Here is a 24,951-nt window from a genome sequence, read left to right as displayed (position 1 = left end):
TGAATGCATTTGTGAGGCTTGCTGTTCATTGATGTGCAGAATCCATTCTCTTGGAGTTCTAAATTGGGTTTGAGAAAATGTGCATGTTCAAACAGCATGTGTAACAGTGAATTTATAAAGCAGCATTCAGTCATTGTAATGAATAAAGCCTGGGAACCCAGTCTTACCTCTATTCATCTTTATTGACCAGCTCCCCCCTGAGGATGTGAAGGACTTCCTGGAGCAAATGGCGGTTCCGCGCGTCAACAAGGGCTGGGAGTTCCTGCTTCCCCCCGACGCAGAGTTTGTGAAGAAACATCCAGATGTTGTCCAGAGGCAGCACATGCTTTGGATGGGGATTCAGGCCAAGTAATCTAATATCTCACTGGGGGTTAGGGAAAGATGCGCAGCCATTGGACTAGCCTCAAACACACCAGCTGTAATGTGTTGGACTGATTATATTGGAGCGGGGGTAGAATTGCTTATCCAGTAACCATTCAGTTGCATAGTTTTACGGTATTGCTGCAAGTTGTCAGTCTTTCAATTCCAGAATATAAGGCATAGAAAAATGCAGCTGTCTTATTGGGGAAATGGAAGTAAAAGTATACAGTGGAGGAAAGGATTCAAGCACTTGATCCAGACAAGAGGAGTGAAAGGAACTGATAAAAAAAAATGTTAAGGCTCCTCAAGCCTGCCCCGCCATTCAGTAAGATCGTAGTTGACCTTCAGCTACACCTTCCTGCCCTATCCCTGTATCATTGATTCCTCGTATCCATAAATGTATCGATCTCAGTCTTACATTTACGCAACAATGGAACATCCATAGTTTACTTGAGTAGACAATTCCAAAGATTCACAACCCTCTGAAGAAATTCTCCTCACCTCAGTCCTAAATGGCCAGTCCCTTAACCTGAGACTATTATCCATAGTTCTGGACTCCCCAGTCAGGGAAACATCCTCTCAGCATCTACCCCATCAAACTCTCTAAGAATTTTAGATGTTTCAGTGAGATAATTATTGTTTCAAGGGGCTTTTGTACAACCTTTGCGACTTTATTTTTTTAGCCTCCTTCCCTGTCTCTAGGTCATGTTTTTAGATCAGTGGATTGACTGCTAACCGCTGCCAGTGACTCACCTCAGCAGGCGACTAGGAGGAGCAAAAGAGGTGGCCAGAGTGACTCACTACCTGCCTTTAATTTTATTATTTTCCCCTTGCTGTCCAAGAGTGCCAAGCCATCTCTGCTGAATCCCTCCTTGTGATAACATAACTACGAAGCTCCATCCTACCCAGCACATTGTGTCCCATTGCTAGCACACTGCTTTCCCTTTGCACTGTACCGAGGTGATGCTGTTGCTATGGTAGCAGCATAATTCTGTGGCTAAGCTGTTAATGTGATCAGACTGTCTGTCACTCCACCCTCTGAGTCTTTAACATGTTACTGCATGATTCTGCATACCTCAAATTATTGCACTGTAATTCTCTCAAAACTCATTGCCCTCTCTTCCTTTCATTCCTTTCACAGCACAAAAAGGTTTTTTTTTAACCATAATCACATCTTGTATAAAGAACCTTTCTGCGCAGATTTTTTACATTGTCGCTGACTGGCTCCTGCATTCCCATAAGAGCACCATTGTAGCAGGCTGTCAAGTATCATTGCTAACTTAGAGAGTCATGGCTCATTCCTGACTGATTTCAGTGGTGATGAATGAGCATTTTACCCAGAGAAATCTGATAAAACCCTGAAGTTTTAATCAAGATTAACCACCTCCCCCTATGCCCCCTGCCACCTACCCACAGTCTCATCATTCTGCCCAGTCAGCTTTGGGGCTTTTGATTTCCCTTCTCAATGTGCTGCCTGCTGCCTCTAGATGAATGTGTTACATTCCAGGCAATTCTTGTGTATCTGCACGTATGCATTGTGTTCAAAAGGGGGCTTTGTAATAAATTCCTAGCTACATTGTTTGTGGGATGCATTGGGACTCAAAGACATTGTCCTCTAGAATTACCGGGAGAGAATGACACCCCCCCCACCCAGAGTTATTGAGACAGACTCCCCATCATCCTCCACCCACTTCCCCCCACCTCGCCCAACTCGCCCGCAAACCCAGAATTACTGGTGGGGTTGTATCCAACAGAATTATTTCTCTACCAGCAGAATCCCCCCTCTTATGAAGTCTGAACAAGTTGGTATAATAAAGTTACTGAAAAAAGGTTTCTGAAACCGTGGTTTTTGAGAGGAAGAGTTGGCCAATTTGATGGCCTATTCCCTGTTCAAGCTTACCAGAAATCTAATTTCAGACCTACCACGTTTTGACACTACTTTTAATTAATGGAGAACCTTGGAATCTTTAGATTACTGAGCGCTTTTACAGTGACTGCAAAAGCATCTTCAGCTTTCATTTAATCACAGAGGTAGGAGGTGCCAAGCTGGAGCTTGCTGTCCAGCAATGCTTAGCTGAATTACCTATTAAACTCCCCTCACTGGAACGGGCTGTAGAATAAGATATTTACAATGGGAGATGTGTTTCCAGTTGTAACTATACAGGGCTTTCTCTGTGTGCAGGTTGGAGAAAGTGTACAATCTCTCCAAGGAAGACATGATGCCAAAGAAACCCACCTCTCAAGCAGGTAAAAATGTCAAGAAACTAGCCAATTTTTAATCGTTGGGAAGATTTAATTTATGGCAAATGCAAAAAGTGACTACACTTTCCTTTTTTAACTCAATTTAGCAAGTGCTTCTTTTAACCATTAGGATCAGCAACATTGTTCTACAGTGAACAAAAGATCAAATTCAGTTTTTATGACATGTAATTATAAGGCTTTTAACATTTTTGGGATTGCACTTTGCAATTCTGCCTATTTTTCCATCAAAATCATAAATGAAAGTGATTACTGCACTTTCCATCAAACAAGTTCCTTCAGGCCTTTTAGCCTGGAGTGGGATTTGAAATATTGTGCACAACCAGAATGCAATTTATCTCCAATTTAATCCCAAATTAAGTTTTTTTTCTGCATGAAAGACCCTACTAATCTGGGTTTTCTGATTGGCTCATGCTCCAGTCATATGTTTAGCAGGGTCCAATTGCAAAGGCAAAGACATTTCTTAGACCAAGTAAAGATGACCTCATTTAAAGACATCTCTGTGAAACGGCCTTGCCTGTTCATCCTCCAAGCACCAAGTTCTCAATTCATCCTGTGTCATTGGGAGGATGCCCAATCAAGAGATTGGGCACTGTGGGCTAGGAGGTGAAGTCTGTGGCCCACCCACAGCTGCTCCTTCCCCAAGTGCCATCATGTGCAGCTGTGACACAAGCCTGAGAGTGAATCATTTCCCGCTTTTGCCATTGTTGCAGAGTAGTGTGTAGCAGTAGAAAAATGGGGGTGGGGGGAGCTATCACCTGGAAAATAGAGCTTTCAAAAGAAGTATACATGTATTGGGCACACTCGAGACCAAGTCACGTGCATTGTGTAAGGTCACGTATTTTTACGTGGACCATTTATTCCTGAAAATACATTGCTAATAGTGACAGATTAATATGTGAAAATTAAAGTTTTGCTCAACTTTTTAAATTAACTAAAATCGGGAGTTGAGCTGTACAGATTAGGAAAGTCTGTATTCAATCTGCAGTCCGGGGTGCACTAGCTGATCTCAGCAAAATAGGCAGATCAGACTCTGCAATTGGGTCACTAGTGGGTTGGATATCAGCCAGTTCCAATCACTGTCTGGTACTACCACTGGGAAACGGTGAGCCATCTATTGGATTCAACTGTGATTTCTCCTACAGTTGAATAACAGCATTCAATGTCAAGGCTCAGGCAATATGAAAATCTGGAGAATGGGGTAGCCACTGGTTGAGAGAATCCTAAAATAGAATTGGTAACCTTCAGAGGAAGAATGATGAAATGGAAAGCAATGTTAAAGTGACTGTCATTTTAATCAAGGGTATTGTAAGCATTTCGTGTCTCCATATTACAGAAAGGCTATAGAGGCACTGTGGGAAGGTGCAAAAATGATTTATGAAGCTGAAACCAGAACTGAAAGGTTATAACTATCAGGAAAGATTGAACAGACTGGGATTCTTTTCTCTAGAAAAGAGATGGCAGAGGGTGACCCAGTCCAGAGGTACTTAAGATTATGATCAGGTTTGATACAGTAAACCCTGTAAAGATGTTTCCACTATTGGGAAGAGCAAAAGTAGAGGCCATCAAGAAAGATACTCAAAAAGAAATCAAATAGGGAATTTGAAAGAAGTTTCTTTACTCAGATTGTGGTGAGAATGTGGAAATGGTGCCACAGGGAATGGCTGAGATAAATAGCACAGTTGCATTTAAGGGAATTTAAATAGTTACCAGAAGGAGAAAGACACAGAAGGGTATGTTGATGAACAGGGGTGTCGGAGGAGACTTGTATGGAGCATAAACATCAGCATAGACTAGTTGGGCTGCATGGCCTCTTTCAATCCCCTAATAACTTTGTGTGGGGAATAAAAAGGCAAGTGGTTTTCTGTGGTTTGCAATGTTTTTGTGCAAACGGAATGAATTGTCTTTGCTTTGTTTTCAGCAGCATCGTCAGCTGCAGTGTGTGGGGAACGGAGGGTGGCCGTGGCCAAAGAGAGAGCACGGGAGAATCATGCCATCCTGGAGAACAACTACCGGCGGCGAAAGGCTCCACACAGTACAGGCATACAAGCTCCTCAGGGCACCCCGCTCACCATCAAGATCAAGGAGGAGCCGCTGAGCGAGGAGGAGCCCATGGACACGTCCTCACGACTGGAGAGTGAGGCAGCCAACGGGGTCCACTCAGATGAGAGCTCCCGTGACTCAGCCGACTTGCCCGCTGAGTGCCAGGGGGCTCGGAGTGAGGTTGTGACAGCAGAGCTGAAAGAATTTGTGCGGGGGACACTCAGGAAACACTATGTGCTCAGTTTAAGTGAGCTGAAGCGACTGTTTAACCTGCACTTGGCAAGTCTGCCACCTGGGCATATTTTATTCAGTGGCATTTCAGACCGAATGTTACAGGAGACCCTTTTGGACTGTGGATGCAAACAGATCTTGGTGCCTGTGAGTATCTATATATTACACTATAACTATAGTAAGCTGCTGGTGGATGTATTTGTGATAACAGGAGATTTGTATTCTGCAGTTGTTGTGAACATAGGAGCAGGAGAAAGCAGAGAAGGCATAGAGATTTAGTAACTTTGTTTAAAATGATGAAGGATTTAAAGTAAATAGGGAGAATCTGTTTCCAGTGGCTGAAAGGTCAATAGCCAGAGGGTATGGATTTAAGGTGATTGGCAGAGAAAAGAATGGTGACACAAGTGGCTAGGATTTGGGGAAAAAAATGGGGAAAGAGCAGGGAGTGGGACTAACTGGATTGCTCTTCAAAAGAGCCAGCACAGACTCGATGGTCCAAATGGCCACCTTTGCTGTACTATTCTACATTTCTAAGCCATCCAGCCCCTCAAGCCTGTTTTGTCTTTCAATTAGACTGTAGATGATTTGTACCTCAACTCCAATTATCTGCCTTAGTTCTGTAACCCTTAATACCAAACAAAAATCTATATATTTCTATTTTGAAATTTTTAATTACTACCTCTCCAGCCTCAACAACTGTTTGGTGTGGACTTTTGAGGGAATTGGAGTGCGAAATTCTAGATTTGCCTACAAAGCCATGCTTTTAGGAGATGTGGGCCATAAGAAAGTTGGATAGTGAGAATATTGTATTTATGTAGTGCCTTGCACGCCCTTAGGACATTCTAAAATGCTTCACAGCCAATTAATTGTTCTGAAGTGTAGCCTGTATTGCAGTGTAGGAAATGTTCTAGCCTATTTGCACACAGCAAGAACCCTTGAACAGCAATAAGGTAAATGACCAGGTGATCTGTTACTAGTAGTGATTTAGAGGTGAGTAATGGCCAGGATATTCGGAAAAATTCCACTTTCTCCTCTTCGAATAGTGATGTGGGGCCTTTAACATCCACCTGAGAGGGCAAATAGGATCTGCTCAGGTGTCTGTAAAGCCCGAGACCAGTTTGAGCCGGTGTCCGTCACTGTCAGATAGTCTGCCAGCTTTGTTTTTTTACACACCAGGTGAAATACTGGGGCACTTCTGGCCATCACTGAGGCATACCCACCACATGTGGTCCAGTGTGCTGGGGTGGGGCTGCAATGAAATACGAAAGGTCAGGGAAAGAATTGGGGGTGAGGAATCATTTTAAATGGGCTCCTTGTGTGTTACTGTGCCTTAGCAAAGGAAACATAATTGAATGAGAATGTGAAGTGATGGCATTGCACAGCACAAATTTACCAATGCTGCTGTTTTACTCAAATCAAAAGAGTGCATTGGCGTCTCCACAGTCAATCTGCAGATCTGGCAGATGGCAGGTGTTAATCTCACACTGTGTTGCACATTTTCATCCTTTTCTTGAAGGTGATTCTGTCGGAACAGAGGATCGCAGGGCTGTCTTACACCTTCACACCCTCACCAGATGCTTGCATTGAAAGCAATAATGAGCCTGGCAATTGATGCTATTGCAGGAGCTGCTCTTTAGGGAGGTCCATATAAAAATGCCAGCTCCTCTCTGTTTAGTGTTTGCTGGAATTTGAATAATCTGCTCTGGGAGTCGCAGGAATTTTGGTCAAGTGTCGTCTCCTCCCTGCATCTCACGTGCATATCTCCAGACATTGAAGCGCTTAAATTTAAACTTCCTTCATCTGACTTGATGTGTGATATCCCTTAAGCAGCAGCAGGCTTCTGTATCAGATCCTATTGTGGAAAGAAAGATTTGTGTTTATATAGCACCTTTTACAACCACATGTCTAGCAAAATTTGATTGAACTTTTCGAGGAGGTGACTAGTATGGATGAGGGTAGTGCAGTTGATGTAGTCTACATGGACTTCAGTAAGGCTTTTGACAAGGTCTCACATGGCAGAATGGTCAAGAAAAGAGCCCATGGTATCCAAGGCAAATTGGATCCAAAATTGGCTTAGTGGCAGGAGGCAGAGGGGGATGGTCGAAGGTTGTTTTTGCGATTGGAAGCCTGTGATGAGTGGTGAACCGCAGGGATTGGTGTTGGGGCCCTTGCTGTTTGTAGTGTATATTAATGAGTTAGACATAAATATAGGAGGTATGATCAGTAAGTTAACAGATGACACGAAAATTGGTGGTGTCATAAATAATGAGGAGGAAAGCCTTAGATTACAGGACGATATAGATGGGCTGGTAAGATGGGCAGAGCAGTGGCAAATTGAATTTAATCCTGAGAAGTGTGAGGTGATGCATTTTGGGAGGACTAACACAGCAAGGGAGTACACAATGAATGGTAGGACCCTAGGAAGTACAGAGGATCAGAGGGACCTCGGTGTAAATGGCCATAGATCCCTGAAGGCAGCAGCACAGGTAGATAAGGTGGTTAAGAAAGCATATGGGATACTTGCCTTTATTAGCCAAGGCACAGAATATATGAGCAGGGAGGTTATGTTGGAGCTGTTGGAGCTACTTAGGCCACAGCTGGAGTTCTTGTCACCACACTATAGGTTGGATGTGATTGCACTGGAGAGGCTGCAGCGGAGATTCACCAGGATGTTGCCTGGGCTAGAGCATTTCAGCTATGAAGAGAGACTAGATAGGCTAGGGTTGTTTTCCTTAGAGCAGAGAAGGCTGAGGTGGGGGGGGCGGGTGCTGATAGAGGAATACAAAATCATGAGGGGCGTAGATAGGAAGAAACTTTTCCCCTTAGCGGAGGTGTCAATAACCAGGCGGCATAGGTTTAGAGGGGATTGGAGGGAAAAAAATTTCACCCAGAGGGTGGTTGGAATCTGGAACTCACTGCCTGAGGGGGTGGTAGAGGCAGGAATCCTCATAACCTTTAAGAAGTATTTGGCTGAGCACTTGAAACATCATAGCATACAGGGCTACAGGCCAAGTGCTGGAAAATGAGATTAGAATAGATAGTGCTCGATGGCCGGCACAGGCATGATGGGCCAAAGGGCCTGTTTCTGTGCTGTATAACTCTGACTCAGGACATGCCAAAATGTTTCACAGCCAGTGAAGCATTTTTTGAAGTGTAGTCACCGTTGTAATGTGGGATCCCAGAAGTACAATTAGTACAAAGAAAGCTCCCAAAAACAGCCATGTGATCATGTCCAGGTAACCTGTTTTTGTGATGTCGATTCAGGGATACATATTGTCCAGGACACTGGGGAGAACATCCCTGCTGCTGTTCAAAATAGTGCCATTGGATCTTTTCCCTGAGGGGGCAGACACCTCAGTTCAACATCCCGTTCAGAAAACGACAGCTCCGACAGTGCAGCACTCTCAGAACTGCACTGGAGTTTCAGCTCGGATTTTGTGCTTCGAATATCTAGTGACTTCAGGTTCTGTGACAAGTGCTGCAATGAGCCAGCCTTGCAGTCTGTGGGACCTTCCCTGTATAATATTGAACTCAATACATTTTAATCCTGGTGATAATACAATACAACATCTACAAGCAACTCCTGCATTTTTTTTGTCTCCAATATGAGGGTCTTTCATGCAACAGTGTCTGGCTCCTCCTCAACTATTTATACCTCATCCTTCTGCCTTCCTCTGACCTTCCAACTTCCTGTAGCCACCCATGCTCTTCTAACACTGGGAATTGTGGGCATGTCATTAGAATGTACTTCAGAGAATAATAGTTAAAAATGCCCTTTCATTATCATTGTAAAGAGAATTTAAATCTGCAAAATGACAACAGTTTAGACGTAGGAACAAATCTGTCTCTAAGAGGTTACAAAATAAGAAGAAATGAAGCAAGTTCAATATTTTAGCTTTTCATGTTAGACTTTGCATGTGATCAGAACCCAGGATAGGGATTATCAGCTGTTAACAGATCATGACAACTGCACAAAGTCTTTTAAATTATTGATACTAATGGGATGTGCTGAAGCCTCTTGTGCTGGTGGTGCAGTAACCCAAAGATCCTTATCAAATAAATGCCTGCTGCATTAGAATTGATGTGTTCATTTTTTTTTATGTGGTTTCAGATTTATCAAAGGCCTTTTTTTAAAATATTAAGTCAAGTTCCCAGCTCTTAAATTGATACTATGCCTTATTGCCTCTCAGAAATGACCCAAAGCACTTCACAAGCAGTGATTGCCTTGAAGTGCAGCGACTGTTGTTATGTTGGTGAATGCAGAAGTTGTTTTGTACACAGCAAGCTCCTGCATCCCACAAAGAGATGATTGGCCAGTTGCCGTGTGTTTATTAGTAGTGTTGGTTACAGCCTGGATACAGAGAGTACCTCCTGCTCTTCCCACTGTACTGTGGGATCTTTAACATCCATCTGAACTTCAGGGAAAAGACAGGCTGGGCCTTAGGTTGATGCCCTTTCCAGAGGGTGGCCCCTCCTGCTCTCCCTCAGTTCTGTGCTGGAGTGTCAGCCCAAATTGTGTACAGGGCTTGAATCCACGACTTTCCAACTTGACGAAAGAAGAAGAGATGCAGATGATAAAAAAAAAATGTGGATAAATAATTTTATAAATATTTGAGCGCACTCAATCATATAATTCTACCAAAGAGCCAGCACAGGTACAATGGGCCAAGTGGCCTCCTTACGCTGATAAAGGAAAGAATATTTCAGCCAAGCTTCCTCTAAAGTTTAAAATTGAATAGATGCTAATAGGACAGTTTAGGGATGCTGAGGTGAGTGCAGGTAAAATATTGGTTCAAAATATGCTTATTTTATTTATTTATGTTTAGTGTGTGATATTCCTAATGTATATTAGTTCCTCCCTGGAATTTGCCAGCAGTTTAAGGGTTAACCCATCCCAGGCGATTATTTCAATTCAAATGCAGTTTTAAATTGGCCTAAAATCGTTCTTCAGCCTAGTTAGGGATGCTTCAGCCTTGAGCAAGTAACTAAAGTCTAGTGAATGCATGGAAAATGATGGGTTGACATGTATATAGTTGGGAAGCCAGCTCCTTGGCTTCCGGGCTTAAAACTGACTTTGCACCATCACAAATACTTCAGCGTAGCATGAGTTTGAGACTTTACTGTATGAGTGCAGCTTGTGATTTGAGGCAATTACCAAACTCAGTATAAAAATTATTCTCACCCAATACCTGTAGCTGCCCATTTTACAATGGAAGGGGACCGAATTTAATTGGAAGGTATAGTTGTTTTCCAGCACTTGTTCCAGGGTCTGCTGTATGTTTCCAAATAATTCCTACACATGGGGATAAATTACAGATGTTTTAATAACTAGTGCAGGCTATTTTATTTTTTATGCTCTGTGTTTTATACAGAATCCAGGGCTTGTGTTTAATTGTAATGGCCAAATAGATCTAGGGGCCTGAAGAAATTCATGCTGACAGTAATCTAGCTCCAAGTTTTCAGCAGGGGTTGGGTCTGTGTTCTCAGATCCCTATTGGGTACCTGCCCTGGCATCATAGTGCAGCTTTGCTTTCTGCTGTTGGCAAACGTGCTGGATGTGGCAGTTTGCCACTCCGGGAAATGCAGCTGTCATTTGGTTTTGCAATTAGATACAGTGGCTGGGGCCGAGATCAGTGGTAACACCTGCCCAGGCAGTGAATGATGCCAGTCTCCACTAGCAGCTCCCGCCCCCTGCAGAATCACTGCCATTTCAGCCCTGTGCTCCAAGCTGAGGAAGTGGAGAATTATTCATTTTGACAGCTGAAACCTCCTGAGATCCGGTTGTCAGGCTGGGAAGATGCAACTTGCCCAGGAGGCAAGCTAAACTTCCGCTATATTTTGATTTAAGAAATGATTGTTTTTCCTATGTAGTCGCGACAGAATCTGGTTCACACATGTGAACGCATCCTGAGACCTGGTATATAGACTCTCTCACTCCCACATTCCCTTGTGTGCTCTCTCTCACACATGGCCGAGTCCTGGTGTTCTCTCTCGTGCCACCTGGCTTTTCCTCTCTCTCTTACTCATATATAAAAAAATACATATATAGTACATATACACATACATGTGTGCATTCAGAGACCTGCCCTCTCACTAGCAAACACTTAGCTCAACTGTGAAATTGGGCAGAAAATCGGCCGAGGTGACCGGCACCATCCCCGCACAACACATCTGCCAGGTTTTTCAGCCACCTGAAAGACGACTTCTCCAGTATTGTCACACTCTCTCAGTACTGCAGCAGAGCGTCAGCCTTGAATAATGATTTGCCATCCCATATCCCAAGAATTTATTCTTAAATTGTCTGCTTTACCTGTGTAATGACTGCTCTTCAATAACTATTAATTGGCTGAAAGATGCTTTGGAAAGTTCTGAGAATGTGAAATGTTATATTACTGCAAGTTGTTCTGTCAGGCGGGGGATTAAGGGCAGACTTGAACTTTAACCTGATTAGATTTGCATCTATGCTTGGGTCTGTTCCCACCCTTTGCAGAGCCATTCATTCACATACTAATGTTGGCATGACTATGTGAGTGTGGGAGGGATTGTACATTTCAGGGAATAAGGACAAAATATTTGCACACTGTAATATAATGGTGTGATGTGAATGCTTTTGTTCTGTTAAAAAATCTGAAACTTGATGGAACATTAAATTTTTCTGTGATCTAATTTGCTGGTTTTAAAATAAGTAGAAAAATACTAGAGCTCTCCATTTATTTCTCAGGGTGATGGCTAAACCAGGAAGACTGGTTGGTCGCCTCCTGTAATTTCATTAATTCAGCTTGAGCTCTGTAGCCCAGTAACCCTCATTAGCTGCATACTGCTAATCAATCAGCTGAAATGTGAAGCCTCCTGGAGTATTCTGAAAATGTAATGATTCAGACTGGTAGCTTGAGCCAATTACACAGGGCTCAAACTAACAGTGTGGATAAACACATGGGGGAGAAAGGAATAGACCTGAGATAAAGAGGGGTGGGAGGAGGCTAGTGTGGAGCATAATCACCAGCACAGGTCCTATTGAGACGAACAACCTGCTTCTGTGCTGTAAATTCTGCCTAAGTATTGCAGCCTGCTTTCATAGCATGAGCAAAGTCCCATGGCTTGATCTTGCAGTTTATTGATGTGATAGAGAGTGAATGGGGTGACTGACAGCTCACAGATGTGTGACAGGCAGACACCTTCCAGAATGGTTCTCACTGTGATCAGAAAGTTGGCCAGATTTAACAGGAGTGATTTTTACAGCTTTTAATGAGAGAATTTTTCCCCCCCAATGGCTTGCTATTGTCACTGCTGCTAATCAGTGCTGAGCTCTGACAGTAGAATCACTTTGTAGTTGGGAGTTTGTCAAGGTAGTTCGTAGATTTCATGTCTGCCCTTTGTTGTGAAGAATAAACCGTTAACACATGCTTAGCCTGGCAATGACCACAGCCAAGAAATAGTACTCACCACTTAAAGTAACCGTGTGTAGATGGGCAGTTGCATATATCAACCAAAAGATGATAACCAATATCTACTTACTTTCAAGAGGAAACACTTTCAATAAATTCAACCTCAGTAAAAGTTCTGGTGGAGATAAGTTTAAGGACCCCTATTCTCTCCCTGTTGCAGCACTGTGCTAATTACAAAAGTGAACAATCAGGATTTTTAATTAGAGACTTTACATCCCACATTAAAAATATCAGAATAGGAGCTTTAATGGAGCCAAGTGTCATGGGCCTCCTTCGGTGAATGTTAGCCACAAGAGTCTCGGAATACAGAACTAGAAAGCGTTTATAATGACATGTCCTCATCACATGAAGTCGAACCACATGTTTCCTGGTTAATATGCAGCATTTTGCTGATGATTCCTGAAGGAAGGGTTGCTTGTCTCCCAGTTTTAATGTAATGGCCACAGGCAGCCAAAGCTATTGCACCAAACTTCAGATCTATAATCCAGGCCGTCATTTGCGCAACTTTTCAGAGCCTTGTAAGTTCCAGACACACTCATAATGGAATGTGTTTGCACTAGATTCGAGCTGCAGACCTGGATGATAAATCCAGTTCAGTCAGACTTGAATTTCCTTTGAAATCCCGAATCTGTTGCAGTTCAGGCATTTGTGGTTTTAGATCCAACAATAACAGTAACAACCTGTATTTGTATCGCATCTTCAATGTAATAAAACTTCCTAAGGCATTTCACCGGGGCTATCAGACAAAATTTAACACTGAGCCACAAAATGAGATAGAAGGACAAGCGACCAAAAACTTGATCAAAGAGGGAGGTTTTAAGAAGCATCTTGAAGCTGGAAAGAGTGGCGGAGAAGATTATGGAGAGAAGTTTAAAATCAAGGCGATGTTTAACCAAAAGCCACTGCAGGTCAACGAGCGCACAGGGTGAAGGGTGAACAGGACATAATGTGAGGAGACACCTGCAAAAAATCCTTCCTTTCTGGAGGGTGGAAGATGGGTGGGCATCGGCCAGGAGAGCAATGGAATAGTCAGGTTTGGACCTAACAAAGGGATGGATGAGGATTTTAGCAGCTGATGAGCCAATTATATCTACTTCACATTGATGTCAGCAAGCTCTCATTTGCTTTCCTTAATTCCAGGATATGAGTGCAGTGACTATGATTTGAAACCTCTCTTCACCCATTCCCTGCCCTGGTGCCCACCGTTCACCATGCCCCTATTCATGGGCACCCACTTTTCCTCCTGATTTAGAGGGTACATGTTGGTGACCTCACATGGGAGTGAAGAATGAATGGGCTTTGAATTTAGTGTGAAATTACCATGGTTGCTGAATTCAAACATTAAATCTGTTAAATTCCTATCCCACATGTGTGTGTAGAGAGTTGAAAATAAACGGTACTTAAAGCGATCCTCCAATGAATGGGGAAACCCCACTGAAAAGCAGAACTAATTGGAAAAGCTAGCATGGGCATATTGGGCCAGGTGACATGGTGGGTGGTATGTGCCAGGGCAAGGAATGGGTGAAGAGAGGTTTCAAGTCATAGTCACTGCACTCATATCCTGGAATTAAGGAAAGCAAATGAGAGCTTGCTGATATCAATGTGAAGTAGATATAATTGGCTCATCAGCTGCTAAAATCCTCATCCATTCCTTTGTTAGGTCTAAACCTGACTATTCCAATGGTCTCCTGGCCGCCGCCCCCCCATCTTCCACCCTCCAGAAAGGAAGGTGCTATATGGCTCTCGGGAGTGATTTTGAGCTGTTTAAAAACACAGGTCTATTGTGATGCTCTTGTTTATATTTTGTTTCTCCTGCCTGCCCAAACATTGCCTGGTTTCACTAACAATAACCCAATCAACATCTGTAACCAGCTGCTGCCCCCTGAGCTCCGTTCTGAACAATCTGCTGTAAGTAAAGTAGAAGCTGCTGGGGATTTTATTTACAGTAAATTGAAGACATACTGAGTTGCGAGAGGCCACAAAGAGGCTGCAACTCATTCCAAATGCCCAAGTAATGACATAAACCATAAATGGAACCTAAGTGAATCCTATCCAGACATTAAATTGCAACCTTTTGCTTCCCTTCTGCCATCTAGATTATAGCTTCAGAGAAACACAACCCAAAGTGGACAAGGCTTAAAAGAAATGCTGATTGAGAATACTTGCTCAAAGTGCCATCACTGCAGGTTAACACTGGCGTTCCTGGCTGTTGGAGTAGACTTCAAGGAACCTATGACATGCCCCCTTTGTTAACCCAACACCTTGCCTTCAGGACTTGCCCAGTGTGTAGCGACCGTCTAAGTTGTCCCTGCTGTAGCAGCTGCCTGCCTTTAAAGTCTGGGTTCATTTCTCCGAAAGTTGGTGGCACTTTGCTGGTAGATGTCAAACAATACATCAGCCCTGGTGACAGTCGAGTCTGGCTTGATTCTGTTGTTGTTCTTCACTTGTGAGGCAAGCAAAAGCTTGGTGCCATAAATGTAAGATGGTCACCAATAAATGTAATCAGGAATTCAGGAGGAACTTCTTTACCCAGAGACTAGTGAGACTATGGAACTCACCACCAGAGGGAGTGTTTAGGTGAATGCACATTTAGGGGGAAGCTGGAAAACACAATGAGAGGGGCAGTGAAGAGAAGGATATACTAATAGGGTGAGCTGAATTGGGGAGGGAGGCGGCCCGTGTGAAGCATAAATACAGGCGTAGACATGTTGGGCCAGAGGGCCTGTTTCAGTGCTGTAGGTTCTATGTAATTATATGTAATTATGCCAGCAAAATTATCTCCTCCAAATCATAAACTTGTGGGTTCTATCCTCTGTGTAAAGTCGAGCATGTAATGTAGGTTGGCACTTGTATTCACTGCTAAGGGAGTGGTGCATGTTTGGTTTTCTCTTTGGTGGGGGGTTAGACCCAAGCCCCATCTGTCTGTTAAAAGGGCTGTCAAAAAATTCCTGGAGTTTTTCCCCTACCAACATCTTCAAACAAGATTCGATGGGCTAAAAGCAAAATACGACGGATGCTGGAAATCTGAAACAAAAACAAAAATACCTGGAAAAACTCAGCAGGCCTGACAGCATCTGCGGAGGGGAATACAGTTGACGTTTCAAGTCTGTATGACTCTTCATCAGAACTGTCCTGATGAGTCATATGGACTCAAAATGTCAACAAGATTCGATGGGCATTCGTCTCACTCTGATTGTGGGACCTTGCTGTGCGCAAATTGGCTCCATGTTATCTATACTACAACCACACAATTACACTCCAAAGATAACCTATTAGCTGTGAAGTACTTGGGTACAGTCATGTAGTGGTTATGCTGCTGGATGAGTAATCCAGAGGTCCAGACTTAAAACACAGAATGTGAGTTCAAACCCCACCATGGTAGGTAAGAATTTTTTAAAACCTGGAATTAAAGGTGACCATGAGGCTGTTGAATTAACCTAACAGGTTCACCATGTCTTTTAGGGAAGGAAACCTGTCACCATGATCCAGTCTGACCATATGTGATTCCATACCCACAGCAACATGGTTGACTCTTAACTGCCCGCTGAAATGGTCAATCAGATCTCTCAGTTGTATCAGACCGTTACAAGGACTGGCAGCACTGTGGCTGTACCTACATCACATGGACTGCAGCAGTTCAAAAAGACAGCTCGCCATCACTTTCTCAAGGGCAATTGGGGATGAACAATAATTGCTGGCCTTAAGAGCCAACGTCCACATCCAAAGACTGATTTTTTTTTTAAATAAAGTTCTTTGGAACATCCTAACCATGTGAAAGAAGCTATTTAATCAATCCATTCTTTTCTCCCGACCTGATGTTGACACGTTTATGTGGGCCTCAATTTTTGGCATTTTTAATATTTTGGTTAACTGGCTATCTGACGCATACAAAAACTATTCATGATGCTGAATCTCCAAACCAAAATGGAATTTCTGTTTTTCAATGCACCGTGCACACTCCTGACCCAAATCTGACTTACTCAGGTCCCCTTGGTCATGCCTGGGTTTAGAAGCTTTCCTAGTGTGAGCAGGTGTATTATTGGGCTTCAATCTCAAATCTGCACAGTTTGCCACTAGTATCCTTCCTGCTGCTTGGCCAGCTTGGAGCTCTTGAAGGCGTGGCTTGCAGGGCTGTCCAGAGCTAAATAGGATGAATCCCAACTCCCACCTGCAAGTCAATAAGTGACCCAGGTCAATCACCAACCGTCCGGGAGAACTTTGGATCTATCTAATCCGGCACTGTCTCAGAACTTGGATGTAGTTCCAAACTTTCCATTGCTGGGCATGTTCTGTAGGTTTGGGTTTCAGTTTTAGAGCGGAGAATCACTCTCTCTTACACAGATGCTGTTCAGTTCCCTCCACAGACAACTGCCTCACCTGATGAACAGAAGGTCTTTGCACTATGGGAAGCTGGGGACTCCTTTGATCAGGTAATACCTTTTCCCAAAATATCTTTGCTGTTGGCTTTTAAAGTTGTTGAATCCCGCTCTGCTCCTCAGGTCAATGTTAGATTGCTTTCCTTTGTTGAGAAATGGCCCAGGTCCATAGTGCAGGGCAGCACCAGGGCTTGAGAGGGTTAAAGAGATGAGCTGAACTGAGAAGTAACTGAGATTCCAAACCTGGGTGTGATAATTGGCCAAAGAGCCAGTGAGGGCGAGATGAGAAGAAATTGTTTTACTCAACGAGTTATTGTGACCTGAAATGTGCTGCCTGAAAAGCCAGTGCAAGCAAATTTAGGGCTACCGGGAAAGAGCAAGGGAGTGGAATTAATTGGATGGTTCTACAAAAAAACCAGCACAGGCACGATGGGCCAAATGGCTTCCTGTGTCAAATCATTCCATGATTGTTTGGCGCTGATGGGGAGGAATTCCTTCATCATGAGACCTGCCGTTCACTTTATAAGTAAGATGAGATTGAAAGGAAAAATGCATGAAATAAAAAAAAATGCTTTTTTTTCCCTAGACATAGAAGAGGCAGGAAATAAAGTTTCACTAATACTGTGAAACCAAGTTTCAGTGTCATTTAGTGATTGTAAACAGTGAGATAACACAGCTGTGAATTTGGTGGGCATTGGGGAGAGCAGTGAATGTGTTAGAACAAGGTGAGCCTGTGGAATGTGTGTACAAAGGCACCTGTGTCTTAGGATGGTGGGTGAAATGAGTAACTCTGACCTTAGTATCAATGTAATGGAGAGAAAAGGGATATGATATTGACTGGTTTATATTCCTGTGAAAGATCCCCAGCCACTCTTCCCTCAATCAGTTAACAGGAACTGGATGCCGTGATTACGAACCAGGGAGGGTTAAAGTGGAGACTTAATAGCGGGGTTCAGCATTATGAAAGGTTTTGAGAGAGGAGGGAGGGAGGAACTGTTTTCTCTAGCAGGAGGGTTGTAACCAGAAGATGAGGATTTTTTTTTAAAAAAACACAAGTTATGACCTGAAATGCACTGACTGAAAGCGTGGTGGAAGCAGATTTGATCTCAGCTTTCAACTGGAATTAGAAATATACTTGTAAAGATAAAGGAATTGTGAGGTGATGGGGAAAAGAGCCAGGGAGTGGGCCTAATTGCTCTTTCAGAGAGCCAGCACAGGGATGACTGGCATCCTCCTGTGCTATATGGTTCTGTGATACTTGGGAACAGGCTTGGGTTGTGTGTTCAATAATGCAGGACTAACATTTTCTCATTTCAGCATCGGCAGATACTCCTTGAAATATTTTCAAAAAATTATCGTGTGCGTAGGAATGTCATCCAGTCTAAACTGGGTCAGGATTTTGGAGAAAGTCTCAGTAAACCAGATGTGGACAAAGTTCTGAAGGTAATGTGACCAACTACTTAATGTGGGAGTTGAAACCTGCTTTAAATAACAGAGCAGAGCTCTGGCCTGGTATGGATACATTAGTGAAGTGACCACTCATCATCCAACCTTGATAAACTTGAGCTTATCTAACTCGCACAAAGCCCTGCTCACCCATCACCTCCTGCTTGCTGACCTACATTGACTTTGGGTCTGACAGTGTCTAATTCCCATTCTTGTTTTTAAATTCCTCGTTGACCTCACTTCTCACTATCTGTAATTTCCTCCAGCCTCACGATGCTCCAAGATCTCTGCACCACCCCCCCCCCCCAATTTTGGCACCTTACGCATTCCCTATTTTAATTGCTCCATCAGTGGCAGCCACACCTGGTGACTGGGCACTAAGCTCTGGAATTCCCTCCCTAAACCCCTCCACCTCTCTCTCCCTCTTGACACTCCTAAACATCTTCCTCTTGATTTTTGGTTACCTGTCCTAATACCACCTTTTGCGGCTCAGTGTCATTTTGTTTTATAATGCTCCGGTGAAGTGCCTAGGGGCATTTTATTATATTAAAGGTTCTATATAAATATAAGTTGTTTGGTCAGTAAAATTGAAGCTGTTGTATTGTTGTAAAGACCCCCAACTGGTTCATTAATGTCCTTTTAGGGAATCAAAGCTGCCATCCTCATCCAGTCTGGATTTATATGTTACTCAAGTCACACACCTATTGACTCATAATTGCCCCTCCATTGTACCAACTCTTCAAGAAGGTGGCTCACCATCTTCTCATTGCAAATAAAGATGGGCAATAAATGCTGATCTTGTCAGCGATACCCACGTTCTGAGAATGAGTAAAAATCTAATTGAGAATATTAGAAAATGAATGAATTTTTGAAAAAAGTTTTGTTATTTTTAGGATTTAGCTAGTAGGACTCACCCACTGACTCATTTGGTGATTGCAGGAAGGATCCCAGATTCAATCCTTCATCCATCACAGACTAACAGATCTTAGCCACAACATGTGCTAAAGTTGGGTCTCCTGATTCAGAAGGGACCATCCTATAAGACCATAAGACATAGGAGCAGAAATAAGGCCATTCAGCCCATCGAGTCTGTTCTGTCTTTCTGATAACTTTCTCAATCCCATTCTCCCGCCTTCTCCCTGTAACCTTTGATCCCCTTACCAATCAAGAACCTATCTATTTCAGTCTTAAATACACTCAAGGCCTCCACAGCCTTCTGTGGCAATGAATTCCATAGATTCACCACTCTCTGGCTAAATAAGTTTCTCCTCATCTCTGTTCTAAAAGGTCTTCCCTTTACTCTGAGGCTGTGCCCTTGGGTCCTGGTCTCTCCTACTAATGGAAACATCTTCCCCACGTCCACTCTATCCAGGCCTTTCAGTATTCTGTACGTTTCAATCAGATCCCCCCTCATCCTTCTAAACTCCATCAAGTATAGACCCAGAGTCCTCAAACGTTCCTCGTATGTTAAGCCTTTCATTCCTGGGATCGTTCTTATGAACCTCCTCTGGACCCTCTCCAAGGCCAGAACATCCTTCCTGAGATACGGGGCCCAAAATTGCTCACAATATTCTAAATGTTGTTTGACCAGAGCCTTATAAAGCCTCAGCAGCACATCCCTGCTTTTATATTCTAGTCCACTCAAAATAAATGCCAACATTGCATTTGCCTTCCTAACTACCGACTCAACCTGCAAGTTAACCTTAAGAGAATCCTGGACTAGGACTCCCAAGTCCCTTTGCACTCCAGATTTCTGAATTCTCTTCCCATTTAGAAAATAGTCTATGCCTCTATTCTTCCTACCAAAGTGCATGACCTCACACTTCCCCACGTTGTATTCCATCTGCCACTCCTTTGCCCATTCTCCTAACCTGTCCAAATCCTGCAGTCTCCCCACCTCCTCAATACTACCTGTCCCTCCACCTATCTTTGTATCATCTGCAAACTGAGCCAGGATGCCCTAGTTTCTTCATCTAGATCATTAATGTATAAAGTGAAAAGTTGTGGCCCCAACACTGACTCCTGCGGAACTCCACTAGTCACCGGCAGCCATCCTGAGAAGGACCCCCTTATCCCCACTCTCTGCCTCCTGCCAGACAGCCAATCTTCTATCCATGCTAGTGCCTTGCCTCTAACACCATGAGCTCTTATCTTACTGAGCAGCCTCCTGTGTGGCACCTTGTCAAAGGCCTTCTGGAAGTCCAAGTAGATAACATCCATTGGCTCTCCTTTGTCTAACCTACTCATTACCTCCTCAAAGAAATCTAACAGTTTTGTCAGGCATGACCTCCCCTTGATGAAACCATGCTGACTTTGCCCTATTTTACCATGCACTTCCAAGTATTGTGAAATCTCATCCTTAATAATGGACTCTAAAATCTTACCAACGACCAGGGTCAGGCTAATCGGCCTGTAATTTTCCAGTCTTCTGGGACCCTCCCTGACTCCATTGATTCCTGAAAGATCACCACTAACGCCTCCACTATCTCTTCAGCTATCTCCTTCAGAACTCTGGGGTGTAATCCATCTGGTCCAGGTGATTTATCCACCTTCAAACCTTTCAGTTTTCCTAGCACCTTCTCCTTGGTAATGGCCACCATACTCACCTTTGCCCCCCGACTCTCTTGAACTTTGGGGATGTTAATCATGTCTTCCACCGTGAAGACTGATGCAAAGAACCTATTCAGTTCCTCTGCCATCTCTGATCCAGTGGAACCATTTGTGGGCATTGGGTAAAGCTGAGGTCATGCTGTGATGCACCTGCAGTTGAGTAGCTCTGGCAGAAGGATCACTTGGGAGAGGTAGCTAGTAGAAGCTGCTGCAGTGGGACTTTTTTCCCAGCAAGAGTCAGTACTAATAGCTGAGAATATTGAAAAGAACTAAATGTTTCTTCCAAAAATTAATATACTGCAGCATCAGCTATAGGTCCTGAAGTAGCCGTAGCAAAGCAGTGATCAGCTTTGATAGACTCATTGTCATTCGGGGATATTCCCTTTCCATGTGTAGCATGTTATATCGATACCGGTCAGTTTTTTGCCATTAATGGAAAACGTGCAGTCTGTTGCTGATTTATTGTGGGTGACACAACAGCACAATGAAATCATATACTTTCGTACTTGGAATCACTCTCTGTGTCTCCCCAGTCCTGTGTTTTTCACCGTAGATGTTTAGAAAGGCCAAAGTCTTCAGTATGACGGACAAAAAAATTACTGCATGGTTGTCTTGTTTTGCCTGAAGACAGATGAAGTAGATTAGTAAAAGACTCTGATCTCGTGTCCGAGCTACATTTACACTTGTGCTAACTTAAAAAGTACAAGACACAAAAGTGTGCATCTTGTCAGCCCTAGCTCAGCAGGTAGCATACTCATCTGTTGAGTTGGAAGATTATTGATTCAAGCCCCACTCCAGAGACTTGAACACACATATTCAGGCTCACATTCCAATGCCGCACTGAGAGAATGCTGCACAGTCAGAGATACCTTGAGACTTTAAACCAAGACCCTGTCTGTCCCCTCAGGTGGATGTAAAAGGGCCCATGCACTATTTACAGATGAGCAGAGGGATTGCTCCCTGGTTTCCTAACCAATATTTATTCCTTGGCCAGCATCACAAAAACAGATTATCTGGTCATTATCTCATTGCTGTTAGTGGGAGCTTGCTGTGTGCAAATTGGCTACTGCATTTCCTATGTTACAAGAAAAGTACTTAACTGACTGTAAAACACTTTGGGAACTCCTGAGGTTGTGAAAGTTGCAATCTAAATACAAGCCTTTCATTTTTTTTCATGGAATCCCCTAACATTGTAAATGTCAGTTTGAACTTTTCCATTTTTCACAGGACTGCTGTGCAAGTCATGGTGGAATGTGGTATCTTAAAGGGACCCTGCCTTCTTGACAGCTGCAGAATGCCCTGTTGCTACACAATGACTGTCCTTTGGAACAGGGCAATGAGATGATGGAAGAAGGTGGAACGCTGGCTTCGCTCCAGAGATGGAAGAACAGACAATCGAACCGTACATCACTCAAGCCTTTGACCGTTAATCGGAACTGAATGAGAAAGCCCGATGGAATGATGCATCTACCTACACTGGGAATAGGGAATAAGAGCCTAATTCATGTTTGCACCTCAACAGTATCTAACTTGGATTAATTGATTTTAATTCAGTGTTCAAAATAAAGTTTTGATTGGTTGACAAAATATATCAGCTGGCTCCAGTCACATGGAATCATGGAATATTGTTTCATTTCCTCCCTCATTTGGAATCATCTTTAATCCCCATACACATGTTTGTATGTTCGTATAACGGTTTATTATACAGGGCAACCAAATCAAAGGCTCAGATTAAAACAAAATCTAATCTGTTTCACTAATAAAAGCTGTAATCTAGCAATCTCATAAAATCCTGGAGTGAAAGTGATTCACCTTGCCTGTTGAATGTTTAATTTGACATTTTACTGTTTTAATACCAGTGAATCGTACTGAATTCCTTTGGTTCCAAGATACTTTTTTTTTGTGTGACACGTTAGTGTTTTTTTTTAAATTACTTTCTAACTTGAAGTTGTCATTTTTCAGGTGAGGGAAAGTGTGGCATCTGTTTGGTTGCTGCAGATGGTCTAAGATAAACTCTGTAAATAAAATGTTTAAACCATGGTGCTGCTGTGCCTTTTTATTTGTGAAGTTTCACTGTAAGTCTAAACTTTGAGTGTATATGAAATGGGTTTCTGCTCCACAAACCTTGGAAAATGTAGATAAATTACTGTAAATTCAAACATACAATTGAAGAAAGTTATGATCAATTCCTTTCACACTAATTTCTCCATGATGCCTGTTGGAGATTGCCTGTTTTGGCACTGGATCAGCATACTGTTTACTAGTTCAAAGATTTATTTACCCCTCTGTGCCGCCTATAAAGCCTATTACAGCTTTCTTTCATTGAATCCTTTCTGCTTCTAATACCTATTTGCTGTGGTTAATCACTTTTCCCCGATTTGTTTTATGTAAGTTGTATGTTTTACTGTTAATGATAAAGTCTGGTTGCATGATGTGCTGGTAGCATTGTGAATGCTAACTGAATTTCATTATGTTCAGACTTATGACATTTTAAACAGCTGCCTCCAACTATTATCCCTGTGTATGAGGTGAAATAAGTTTGTGTTTCCTTTGTTAAGCCGCCTTTGTTTCATTCTTCCCCACCTCTTCTCCTAAAGGTACCATAAGAGAGTAAGAACTAGGATAAGGGGTAGACAATATGGCCCCTCAAGCCTGCTGTGCCAATCAATGCTATCATGGCTGATCTACCTCAACACCCCTTTCTCGTATGATTCCCACATCCGTGACTCCCATTGTGTCCAAAATCTATCAATCTCAGAATTGGATATACTTAACAGTTCTCTGGGATAGAGAATTCCAAAACTTCACATCCCCCTGAGTGAAAAAAATTCTCATCGCCAATCCCTTATACTGATACTGTGACCCCCTCATTCTACTCTCCAGCCAGAGGGAAACAACCTCTCACCACTGACCCTTGCCAAACCCTCAAGAATTTTGTATGAATGAAATTCTAAGTCTTACTCCGTTGTCCTTTGATGGGAGCTGACTGCCAGTGAGAAGCTCTAAGTGCTGGCAGGCAGTCTAGCCATGGCAGCATCAAACCTGATTTTTTTTTTTCTGTTGATGTCCACATATGTTGATACCCCAGCAGCATTCACTGTGTAGGAAAAGGCAATGCTGGCTGATTGTAGGACCCTGAATAAGTGATAGCTGGATACTGCTAATCCTGGTGTCTTCATTCCAAAAATCTTTCATCTGAAGCTGTGATATTTAGATGTCTGTCTTCGGGGGGAAAAAATTCACCCTCTCTCCCCTCGTCACACCCCAGTTTGACTTTAAAAAGTTTTGATTGGTGCTTTAATTTACCCTCACCTGAGATTTTACTGATCAAATAGCGTGGCTGGATATTACAAAAGAGGTAGATCAGTGACAGTGTGAGTACTGCAAATTATGGATTATAGCTCAGGAGGAAACAGGAGTACAATTAATACCTGTTAAAATTGCTTATGGAAAAATACAAACCCTATTTTTTTCACCAGTTTGCAACATATAATTGGGGTGTTGGGGTGAGGTGAGTTGAGGCATGAAGTATGTAAGGATCTGGTCAGTATTAAATGTTAACTCTAAAAGGAGAGTCCAAATGCCTGATAGTGTTCAAAACACAGAGTTGAGTATAAGTGCTGATTTCAGTTACTGTTAAGTGATGTTTGTGAATTTTAACTTGTTATTCTGTACGATGTGCTGGGACTTATTTTATGATCAAATGGTGGTCTTGTTATATGAAATGCACATGAAGGTTTTATATTGCTACACAATGAAAGATGTGCAACTTACATTAAAATGTAAACGTATAAAACAGTTCCTGGTGTTGTAAATTGATGCCTTCGTGCTACACTTTGGAATAAGAAAGTTGTAATTGCTGCCACAGGCCTGAGACAGTAAATTGAGAACTTGGCTTTGGGCACAAACTCGCTTTTCTATATTTGCAACATTTGCCTTGTGTAATTAGCTGATTGATTGCTTGCAAAGTAAAAAGTAGCAGCTCTCCTCATAATTAGCTGTTTTCAATGTTGTAGCTTTATAACTTCCTTAAATGTTTATTTTGACCAAATAAAAGAAAAATATAAAAGGTGGTAATAAGACTAGGGAGGTAGTTATAGCACAGTTATAAACAACATAGGTGACTACGTGAGGGGTAGGATTAGTAAATTTGCGGATGACACATAGATTGGCCGGGTGGT

General features: G+C 42.8%; 1 protein-coding gene across 2 annotated transcripts in view; it reads left to right on the top strand.

Annotated features, from left to right (window-relative positions):
• polr3e (polymerase (RNA) III (DNA directed) polypeptide E) overlaps positions 1-22,810 on the top strand; it is a 50,270-nt gene extending 27,460 nt beyond the window's left edge. The window contains exons 17-22 of one of the 2 annotated variants that reach the window (XM_041207216.1): positions 191-348; positions 2,543-2,607; positions 4,544-5,040; positions 16,691-16,768; positions 18,032-18,157; positions 21,998-22,810. In XM_041207216.1, coding sequence (XP_041063150.1) covers positions 191-348; positions 2,543-2,607; positions 4,544-5,040; positions 16,691-16,768; positions 18,032-18,157; positions 21,998-22,054 — 981 coding nt within the window. In that variant the 3' untranslated portion in view covers positions 22,055-22,810. Of the gene's footprint in view, positions 1-190; positions 349-2,542; positions 2,608-4,540; positions 5,041-16,690; positions 16,769-18,031; positions 18,158-21,997 lie in introns of both variants that reach the window. The other variant, XM_041207215.1, reaches the window with a different exon arrangement.
• The last annotated feature ends 2,141 nt before the right edge of the window (positions 22,811-24,951 follow it).

This window comes from Carcharodon carcharias, chromosome 15, assembly GCF_017639515.1.
Source record: "Carcharodon carcharias isolate sCarCar2 chromosome 15, sCarCar2.pri, whole genome shotgun sequence".
Taxonomy (NCBI): domain Eukaryota; kingdom Metazoa; phylum Chordata; class Chondrichthyes; order Lamniformes; family Lamnidae; genus Carcharodon; species Carcharodon carcharias.
Note: the sequence above shows the minus strand (reverse complement) of the source record. Positions and strands in the feature narration are given on the sequence as shown.